The 11,523-nt window shown below is 33.3% G+C and overlaps 2 protein-coding genes across 2 annotated transcripts; both read left to right on the top strand.

Annotated features, from left to right (window-relative positions):
* On the top strand, window positions 2,344-7,100 carry LOC107626185 (putative disease resistance RPP13-like protein 1). Its single transcript, XM_016329001.2, has 4 exons — window positions 2,344-5,938; window positions 6,085-6,149; window positions 6,289-6,390; window positions 6,531-7,100. Exon 1 carries the CDS (start codon window positions 2,595-2,597, stop codon window positions 5,931-5,933), a length of 3,339 nt encoding a protein of 1,112 aa, XP_016184487.1. The 5' UTR covers window positions 2,344-2,594; the 3' UTR covers window positions 5,934-5,938; window positions 6,085-6,149; window positions 6,289-6,390; window positions 6,531-7,100.
* LOC107626188 (pectinesterase/pectinesterase inhibitor 3-like) lies at window positions 8,455-9,535 on the top strand. Its single transcript, XM_016329007.2, has one exon. It carries the CDS (start codon window positions 8,586-8,588, stop codon window positions 9,486-9,488), a length of 903 nt encoding a protein of 300 aa, XP_016184493.1. The 5' UTR covers window positions 8,455-8,585; the 3' UTR covers window positions 9,489-9,535.

Raw genomic sequence — 11,523 nt, forward strand, 5'->3', positions numbered from 1 at the left:
ATCATACATATTTTAATATTATATTATAATAATTACTTATTTAAAAATATAAATTAATAAATAATTACATAAATAATTATATTTCTAATATTATCATGTGAAATGAACAACTTCTTTAGATAATCACTCCCAGAAACAAGTAGTTTAATTTCGTGCATGCAACTTGCTCCTAGGTGCTAAAATAAACCGTGACTTTATCATATATTTTATATAATAATCTACAGTACCTAACTCAGATTATTAGGTAATAGTAGCCACAGTTTTATTTCAAAAAATTGTGTTGTATACTTTGATTAATTTGTATATCTTATTCAACCTCTAGTATGGGATGGAGTTTACTATATAATAATAATAATAATAATAATGTATGTGATATATGTTTTATATATTAATAACCTTTATTTTTTAATTTTCTNATTTTAACGATTCCTTTTTTTTTTTCGGTTTATGTCACCATAAAGACTAATACTTTTTTGTATTTCTTAAAAGGGGGCTCGTTAGTCTTATCATTTTCGAAATATCTATGGGGATGAATGACCAATAGTTAAGCATGTAAGACTACGAATTATTAAAGGAGAATTCAAACCTTAGATAGTAGTAGAGAATGCAAAGTTTTATTTGGAAACCTTCGTTCTTAAAGAATATAATAATTATATATATATGAACTTAATGCCTTTAATTATAAGTTAGCAATGCAATCTCGGCTTAGATGAAACGGGCCAGTAAGTATCGAGATTTTTATATGTGCATTACACTCATCATGTTCTAACAAACTATAGAGCATTAGAGATATACAAAAACAATAAAGCAAGTTGGAGCCAAACTTTCAACATGGACACGTTTTAGAGTGCGTTTAGATTATGTTTTTTAATTAGAAATATAGAGAAAAAAGAGAAGTAGTAAAGATAGATACTTTCTTTATAAATCTAATAAGTGTTTTTTATTTCAAATTGATTTGTGAGTTGTGACTCATTATACACTTGAAGATGCTATACTATCAAATATTAGAATATAGAGAAAATTTGCATTTGCTACCCCCGAGTTCTTTTGTAATTGCATTTTTCTCCCTCTGGTTTGCATGATGATAAAATTGGGTTATCTGGGAGATATAAAATTAAAATCCATTGTGGTGTTCTAAGGACAATAAAGTATTATTTTCTTCATTTTTGTGATTTCTATTTAACTTAGTTCTTTCTCTTTGTTTTTGGACAAGGTATTTCCTTTAATTAAACAAATATCAAAATACAGAAGACAATAAATCAACTTCACGGTAGTGCACAACAAAATATTAACACAAACTTAACAGGTAAGGTGAAACTTACTGCTTTTCTTTTTTTTCAGTCTTTGCCTTGTAACAGCATATTGGGCCAAGGCCCAATTCTAAAAAGCAAGCGAGATAATAATTAAAATGAATATATGATACACCATGTCTACCAAAAAAAATAAGATACACCATGCACGGAATGGATAGTTTGGTTTTTTTGGGGGGTTAAATAAGAGGGCTTACAAAGGCCAATACAAAAGATGAGATAAAAATAAAAAAGAGAGAAATGTGATATCACCTGCCATGATCTGTCAAAAAGTTACATTATTAAAGAGTAAATTATTATTACCAAAAAAAAAAATTTATATTTTTTAGTCTTAAAATTTGACAAAAATTTTAAAGATATCCATAAATTTTATTTTATTTTAATCTTGTCCAAAAATTTTTTTATTTGTATCAAATATTCTTAGCGGCTAATTTTTCAAAATAATTAGGACCAATTCGATAACAATTTTATAGGAACAACTTTTAAAATAAGCAAATTAAGCATAATTTTTATGCATTATATTTATATTAATCTTAAATTTATTGAAAATTTAACTATAAAAAATATGTTTGGTGCAAATTGAAAACTTTTAAGATAAAATTAAAATAAAATAAAATTTAGAGATAAATTCAAAATTTTTGCTGACTTTAGAAACAAAAAATATATTTTACTCTATATGTTAGATTGTTGATTATATAGATAGTATTACAAGGGCATCTTCATTATTATCCATGCTGCAGTTTGTTACTAAAATAGTTACCAATGCGTGATTTTGGTTAAATGTGGAAAGCATCAAAATTTGCTTAAACACAAATTAAACCTTATTCTTTTGTATAAAGCAGGTGTCCCCATGATGCAACATCATACTTATCATTTCAATACATTTGGATTCCATTTAGAAAATAAAAGTAACTTTTTCGATAAAAAAGTAAGAAATGTGTGAATGAATGTAAAAACAAAAGAAGAATTTTTGCTTCAACTTAATAATGGAAGCAAACATCACTCTATTGGCTACAGGATGCAGTGGACCATACACTTTATTAAAGCATTCAAACGTGTCACTGTTTTCGAGGAAAGGACCCAGAAGCATCATGTGAACTTGTCCAGAAGACCAATAAGCATCTCAATTTTGAAGTCAATTTATAATACACCATATACTTGGCTAAACTACCCTGCAACCTACCACTTCCTTCTTACCCTTTTGTGTTCGTCAGAATTTTTGAATTCCAGTGCAAACTATACACAACTTCTCTCACTCTTTCTTACTTTCTTGCTCTTGTGAACATGGCTGCTGAACTTGTTGGAGGAGCTTTTCTCTCTTCTTTTCTCAATGTTCTTTTTGACAAGCTGTCTGATCCTGCCATAATCAATATGATGCTAGGAAAGAAGGTTGACCAGAAGCTGCTTCAAAGGCTGAAGACCATTCTGAATGTGGTTGAAGCTGTGCTGAATGATGCTGAGAAGAAGCAGATCACTGACCCTGCTGTCAAGAGGTGGCTCGAAGATCTCCAAGATGCTGTCTATGATGCTGATGACTTGTTGGATGAAGTCGCCACCAAAGCTGCCACTCAGAAGGATCCACCAGGTAACTTCCTGTCTCGCTTTCTCAATTTGCAAGATAGGGAGATGGTTACTAGGATTGAAGACATCATTGCTAGACTAGACGATATTGCAAAACACAAAGATATCCTTCGTCTAGAAAAGATTGTAGCCAAGAACATGTCTGGGAGAATCGAATCAACATCTCTTGTTCAAAAGTCTGATGTATTTGTTGGTAGGGACCAAGACAGGGAGGATATAGTCAAATTGTTGTTAGATGATACTAATGATGGTGAACTATCTGTCATCCCTATCTGGGGTATGGGTGGGATCGGAAAAACTACTTTGGCTAAGTTGGTTTTTAATGATGATAGAGTGCAGCGAAAATTTAATATCAATGCATGGGTTTGTGTTGGGGAAGAATTTGATGTTCTTAAAGTGACAAAGACTGTAATAGAGGAAATAACTTCTAGTCGCTGTGATATGAATAGCTTAAACTCAGCTCAACAACATTTAAGGAGTAAGCTAACAGGGATGAAATTCTTGGTTGTTTTGGATGACTTTTGGAGTAACAATTACACAGCTTGGGCAAATTTTCTGATTCCTTTTAGATGTGGAAGTGAGGGGAGTAAGATCCTTGTGACAACTCGTAGCGAAAAGATTGCAAACATGGTGAAAGGTTTTCATTATCAAGCCTACAATTTGAGTGCGTTGAATGATGAAGATTGTTGGGTAGTGTTTGCAAATCATGCATTTCTTTCTGGAGAGCGTCTAGCTTTTGAAAAAGTTGCCAGAGAGATTGTTAAAAAGTGCAAGGGATTACCTCTAGCTGCTCAAGCACTTGGGAGCTTATTAAGGTCCAAAGATAATGAAAAGGATTGGAAAAATGTTTTGAACAGTGAAATTTGGGAATTTTCTGAAGAGGAAATTGAAATTATTCCTGCTTTGAGGATCAGTTATTACCACCTTCCTTCGCACTTAAAACGTTGTTTTGTTTATTGTTCTTTGTATCCCAAAGACTATGAATTTGATAGAGATGAATTGGTGTTATTGTGGATGGCCGAGGGTCTTTTGCAACAGCCGAGGGGGGGAAGCACTTTAGAAGAAGTTGGCTATGAATATTTTAGTGATTTAGCATCAAGATCATTTTTTCAACCTTCTTATGAAACTTCATTTGTAATGCACGATCTGGTGCATGATTTAGCAACATTCTATGGTGAAAAGTTCTATTTTAGAACCTTTGAAGTCAAGAATGTACTCAAGCATGATATCAAAACTCGTCATTTGTCATATGTTTTGCACAAGAAGGATTCAGTCTCAAAGATCCTGGAAGTATGTGATAGTTTAAAGCATGCAAGGACATTGCTGCAAGTCAATTTGGATACATATCATGAATTCTCAGAGGGAGTAGTAGTTCCTTGTGACTTACTAGAACAATTGAAGTGCTTACGAGTTTTGTCATTTAAAATTTTTTCAGATGATGAAAACTTGTTGCATCGTTCAATTGGTGAATTGATCCATTTGCGTTATTTGGATCTTTCAGACACATCCATCGTGACTTTGCCCGAGTCTTTAAGTTGCTTGTACAATTTACAAACCTTGAAGTTGAGAGAGTGTAGAAATCTTAAAAAGCTTCCTAGCAAGATGCAAAATCTTGTGAATTTGCGTCATCTTGATATTTTCGGCTCTATTTTGGTGGAAGAGATGCCAAAAAAGATGAGCAAATTAAAAGATTTGCAATTTTTAAGTCACTATATTGTGGGGAAACATGAAGAGAATGGGATTGGAGAACTGGGAGGACTAACACATCTTCATAGGTCATTGTGGATTACGCAACTAGAGAATGTTAAGAATAGTGGTGAAGCATCGAATGCAAGGATGGATGAAAAAATACACCTGAATGGTTTATTTTTGAGTTGGTCATCGTTTGAAGAAAGTGAGGTTTGTGATTCCCACACTGAAAAAGATGTACTTGACAAATTACGTCCTCACAAAGACTTGAAGACGCTATTCATCAGGTGTTACAGAGGTACGATGTTTCCGGATTGGGTAGGGCAGTCTTGGTACCACAACATGACTTGGTTGGAGCTGAGTGGATGCAGGAATTGTTGGGTGATTCCTTCACTTGGACAGTTACCCTCTCTGCAGAGTCTAATCATTAGAGAGCTCGACAAGGTGAAGAAGATTGGTGGGTCATTCTATAAGGGTGATGGAACTCATCAGCATCAGGAGACACCCTTCCGATCCCTTAAAATTCTCATTATTCAAAGAATGCCTTGCTGGGAGGAATGGGAGTCATATGAATGTGATGATGATGATGATGCACCATTTCCGAAACTTGAAGCACTTTGGATACTGCACTGTCCTAAGTTAAGAGGAGATTTGCCCACTTTCCTTCCCTCTTTGGAGAAGCTTCGGATTGAAGAATGTGAGGAGATTGGTTGTTATCTGCCAAGAGCTCCCATCCTACGCTCATTAACAATAGATGGCAAACAAGAAGCAAGAATGCGGGAGCTACCACTTTCCATGTTGGAGGTACTATGGGTTAATGGAGAGCAGCAGGTGGAGTATGTGTTTGAGGCCATGACCCACACCCAACCAACCTCTCTCAGTTGTTTAGGAATCTCAGAGTGCTCAACAGCCATATCATTTCCAGGGGATTCTTTGCCCCCTTCATTGAAAGAGCTATCAATCAAGGATTGCAAGAATGTAGAATTCCCAATGCAACACCAACAACATCACTCACTAACGTATCTTACAATAAAGAACAGCTGTGATTCGCTTACATCCTTCGCATTGCCACCGTTCCCGAATCTCAATGATCTGAGAATTGAAAGATGTGAAAATTTGACATCTCTGGAGGTGTCACAGTCACAGTCCCTCCTATACTTAATAATTTCAGGTTGCCCTAAGCTGGAGAACATAATAAGGGTGCCTGGCTCTTTAGAGACTCTCATAATCAGAGAATGTGGGTTGTTGGGTGAAGGCATAGAGAGGAAGGACCCCCACATTTGGCCATCCATTTCCCACATCCCCCACATTGAAGTTGATAGGAGACGGATTGGCAATGAGTCAACATCTTAAAACAGGTAACTCTTTTGCTATCTCTCTATATCCCAAACCCACTTCATCTTCTCCTACATCATATTCATTCTCTCCTACTTAATCTTACTTTTATTTCCAAATTTTGATCCTTTTTATTCCTAATTTATTCTTCTTTGTTCTTCATGTATAGGGACATTTAATGATTCTTCTGGGACTTGTCAATTTAATGCAGTTCGGTTGTGCACCTCCATTCTTGTAAGGATGCTTCTCTGTCTATTGAAGCTTGTTTTGTTAATTCAAGGATCATACCTTGAGAATGATGAAATCTTTCCCTTCCATTTTTTACCTTTTCTATTCTAATGGTTTTTCTTCTTTTTTTTCTTATTTCAATTAGCTACTTTTGCACCATGCCTTGTCCTACACCCAAATGGAAGGCCTTTCATTACCTTTCTTCCTGTTGCTCCTGCTTGCTTGCTCGTGCCCTTTGTTGGATTTGGTATAAGTTTATTTTCTTATTATTAATTCTGTTGAATTAAGAAACTAATAAACTTTGTGATCCCAAACATTTATGATTTGAGTTAATGTGTGCTAAGCAAAAATTGTATGAGTTGTTCTAATGTGTTTGTTTCGGTGCAGCAAGAAACAAATTGAAGTGAAGTTGGAGTAGGCTCAATTTGGAGAGCAAGGGAACCTGGTCAAGAATGATTTCACGAGGTGTGGTCTCTGCATCAATACGTAAGCTGAATTCATGGAAGACACCATCCTCATACAAAATCAAAAGTAGAAGTAGATGATGTAGAACAGATTTTCGCTAAGACCGATAGATCAATCAAAATGCAACAAGAGCACCTTCAATGATAAGGATACAGTTGGAGCAGCCTGTCAAAAATAGGCACAAAGTGTACACACTTGCAATGTTAAAAGAAAAAAGAGTTTTCATGTCTTCATCATTTCATTCTATTTTAGGATAGCTGATATGAGTTATTCTATTTATAAGAAAGAGAAAGCTTAGAAAGTGTGTATCAATTTCTGTCATGCTAGGATGTGAGAACGTCAAGAAAAAGCCATGTGTGGCATTTGAGAAATTTGTTTTTGTATTTGGCTTGAATTGGTATTTGTAACTTGAATTTGTTTATAGTGAAAAGTTCTACCATTTGTTATGGTGGAGACTGGATGTAGATCCCATTTTGGGATTGAACCAGGATATATCGTGATGTTCATCTTCTCTATTACAGCTTTCATTCACAATATCATTATAACTGTCATTTGCATATTTTTCTGCAAAATCATGCGATAATTTTATAAAATATCTCTATCTAATAAAATAAAATTTTAAGCACCAGCTGCCTTTTTCTTTTTGGGCAAATGAAGATGCATTGAGAAAGTTATTGTGTTATAAATATGAAGTGCATAGGGCAAAGATTGTGGTAGCAGCAATTTTTGCATGTTAGTACTAAGCAAAGATTAGGCTGAGTTTGGTAATTCTGGTATGGCTGTTATAGGTTAGTTGCGGTTTATATATTATTTTCTATGTTCTGTATGTAACAGCATAGTACTATAGGTTGATATATAAGCATTAGTGTTATTAATTTTTATTGACATAGAATTGTAATTGTAATTCACTCTCATCAGTAAATTTGTTTTTGTATTTGGCTTGAATTGATAATTGTAACTTGAATTTGTTTAGAGTGGAAAATTCTACATTTTTTGTGATGGAGATTGGATGTAGATCCTACTGTTGGAATTGAACCAGAATATATCGTGATCTTCTCTATTACAGCTTTCATTCAAAATATCATTAAAAATGTTATCTGCAAATCATGTAAAATTGTAAACACTAGCATTTTTTTTTAACAAATGAAGATGCATTCAGAATGTTGCTATGTTACGAATATGAAGTGCTTAGGGCAAAAATTGTGGTAGTAGGAGGTTAATTATTATAGTATTCCTCTTCTATTTTGTGTGTGACAGCATAGTACTACTACTACAGGTCGATATATAGCATTCCTATTCTACTTTCAATCCCTTCAATTCTGCTTTCTTTCTCCATTTTCTGATGTTTTTTTTCTTACTTTCAGTCTCTTAAACTATAATTTTGTGTAGGATTGTTGCACTACAAAAGTAAAATAATAAAATTTACAATAGATAGAAACAAAGTTGAAAATCAAATCATATGCTTTGGGTGCAAATTTCATTCCATTCCCTAGCTGCATAGTTGCAACACTTAAACCAGGAGCCAAAGTGATTAAAAGGTGTCACACATAATCACACATTCCATCCTTTTAAGAGCCATTAATTTAGACAGCATTTAAAATCCATGTCACATTATGATCCTATTTGACAAAACTAACATAAATTGAAAAAGGGTCAAATTTCATGCCATCTCTCTGACATAATCTACAGATAAATTCAAACTCAAACAACACATTTCTATTTTTTCCTTTTTAGCATCAAATGCTATGCTCAACTTTACACACAAAAGCATGATATTCTTCTCTCTTTATATTTTGAGTGTGTATAAGTAAAATGAATTCAAATACTATTTTCTTTTTTCATTTTTACAATAACCCAAAACCACCCTATTTATTCCCCATATTCCCATATATATAGCACCCTACACAACCACACATTCACACCCTTAACCAAAGCTTCTACTACACCACTTCTATTTTTCCTCTTAAGCCCTTTACAATGAACAACCTCAAAAAATCACCATGTTTTCCCTTTATACCAATCCTATCCATGATTTTTGCACTGATCTTTTTAGCTACACATCTCAATTATTTCATTCAAACACCAAATTTCAAATCAACAACACCACAAGAAGGGAAAAAACATCTCCATTTCCAAAACCATATCCAATTAGTAGCACATTCAAAATGCAAAGGAACACTCTACCCTGATCTCTGTGTCTCAACCTTATCCACATTCCCAAACCTTGAAACAAAAACAATGCCACAAATAATCTCCAAAGTAGTCAACCACACAGTCCATGAAGTCAAATCTTCATCCAACAACTGCACCACCATAATCAAGAATCTCCAAAACACTCTCAACACCATTGAGAAAAGAGCCTTAGATGATTGTCTCAAACTCTTTGATGACACCATAGTAGAACTCAACACCACCATTCTTGATCTCTCAAAAAACCCATCATCATCATCATCTTCCAACCAAGATTTGCAAACTCTACTAAGTGGGGCAATGACAAATTTGTACACTTGTCTTGATGGTTTCTCACAAAGCAAAAATGGGAATGCTGTGAGAGGGTTGATAGAGGAGAAAGTGATTGAGATATCACATCATGTTAGTAACTCATTGGCAATGTTGAAGAAAGTGAAGACAAGTTTGAAGAAAGAAGAGGTGTTTGCTGAATATGGAACAATGAAGAAAGGGTTCCCTTCATGGGTTTCTGCTAAGGATAGGAAGCTTCTAGAAGGTGGAAATGTGAATGAAACTAAGATTGATGTTGTTGTGGCTAAAGATGGTTCTGGAAAGTTTACTACTATTGGTGAAGCTGTAGTTATGGCTCCTATTCTCCTAATTCCAGCACAACCAGGTATATATTACATTATTAAAATTATGTTATACTAAATTTAAAGAAAATCATTCATGCCTTTCACTCATTGCATTACATTTTCAGCAAAATCTCATATGAATGGTCATTTATAAGAGCTTTGAAGCTGATTTAGCTAAGAAAAATGGCAAGTGTATTTATTTTATTTTGTATATTAAATTAGCACAACTTAAAAATTAACTGCTCTTTTTTTTATAACGGCATATTGGACTCTACTTAATATATAAGAATAATGCACTTTATTTACTAATATTTTTATTTTGAAGAATGAAATTAAAATGCAGTAATCAAACTTCTTATCCTTTACTTAATTCAACTTTGACTCATTGTTACACCAATTATGTCTTCTAAAAATTTAACCACATTTTTTTATTTCAAATAACAGAATATGTTTATTTAGTATATAACAATAGATGAATCTAGCCTAATATATTTTTATCTCAAAGTACAAAAAGAATCTTAGGTGTAGAAAAGTACATACAATAAGTGTAATAATAATGCCTTGTTAACATGTCATGATTTAGTTAACATTTTGTTAATTATTAAGTGTGATTATATATATTAGGTTTGCGGTTCTGCTAGAGAACTAACGGTCCAGCCAACTTCTGCCAATTTTTTAATGAATTGGACTTTGAAATCCGTCTTAATAAGAGTAAGTTGATATACGTAGATGTTTCTTCTGTTAAGCATTATGATATTTTTTCATACTAAATAGATATTTTTTAATGTACTTTTTGAATTTTTTGTATTACAGATGTGAATATTTCTAATTTTTTGTATTAGGATATTTTTTTATATATTAAATAGATATTTTTTTTATATATTTTTACAATTATTTAAAAACAGCTCGTGCTCCACACCACTCCTTCTTCCATATTAGCCTATGACTTTGATACCACTACAAAAATAGAATTCAAAACAATTCCCTGAAAAAAGAATTATATATACACAAACAAATTCAAAATTGAAAATTATGGTGAGTGGTATTTGGGTGATTAAAAGTGAGGACACTCACTTTCTTTCATTCAAATCCTAACCCAATGTCATCAATTTTCATTTCATAAATCTACATGATAATTTGGTGTATACATAAGTAATATTGAATCTATTTCCTTAATAGAATAATCGCTTCAAGGAAATTGAAATGATCATCATAACCAAAAATGGCATCAGAATACGATGATCAACTCGGTTGTTTACGTGAAATCTTTTCAAGATTCGACATGGACAACGACGGTAGCTTAACGATTCTAGAACTCGCCGCGCTCTTGCGTTTTCTAGGGATCAATCCCATGGGGAACCAGATCCACTTGTTGTGGACGATTATGGACGTTAACCGCAATGGCTACGTCGAATTGGAAGCGGCGGTAGAGTCGGTGTCGAGGCCGAAGACCATGCCGGACTTGACGTACTCGACGGCTTTGTCAACGGCGAGTTTTTTGAGGTCGTCTTGCGTGAAGGCAGGGATGGAGAGGGTCTGACGGTAAGGGAGAGAATATGTGCGTGTTGTTGTTGGGATGTGTAGGTTAATATGGAAGAGAAGGAAAATATTTTTATAGTTTTTAATTATGTTTATTTAATTAATTTTTAATTATTTAAATTTTGAATTTAAAAAATTTAATATTAATTATTAATAATTGTAATTAATTGAGTCTTGACTGATTACATACTTGTATAATTAATTGAGTTGTTCAATTCTTACCTAGTTAGACACTTAATTGTCTATACTTTTCCATTAGGTTTGTGATATAATAAAAAGTGGAGCATACTTGGAGAATGTGGAAGTAATTAGAAAGAAGACTAATTTGATGTTTATTGGAGATGGCATTGTTAGGACCATTGTCAAGGCAAGTAGGAATGTTGTCGATGGCTGGACCACTTTTCAATCAGGTACTGTTGGTAACCATTTTTCTTCTTTAATTTCTTCTACTTATTAATTATTTGAGCTTCTTATTAATTTTTTTAGAGTGAAGTATTAAAATTATTTACTAAAGATTAATAAGTTGCGTGATGGTAAAATAATTTTTAGATTTTTTTTTTAAAATGTTAGTT

This window comes from Arachis ipaensis, chromosome B02, assembly GCF_000816755.2.
Source record: "Arachis ipaensis cultivar K30076 chromosome B02, Araip1.1, whole genome shotgun sequence".
NCBI lineage: Eukaryota > Viridiplantae > Streptophyta > Magnoliopsida > Fabales > Fabaceae > Arachis > Arachis ipaensis.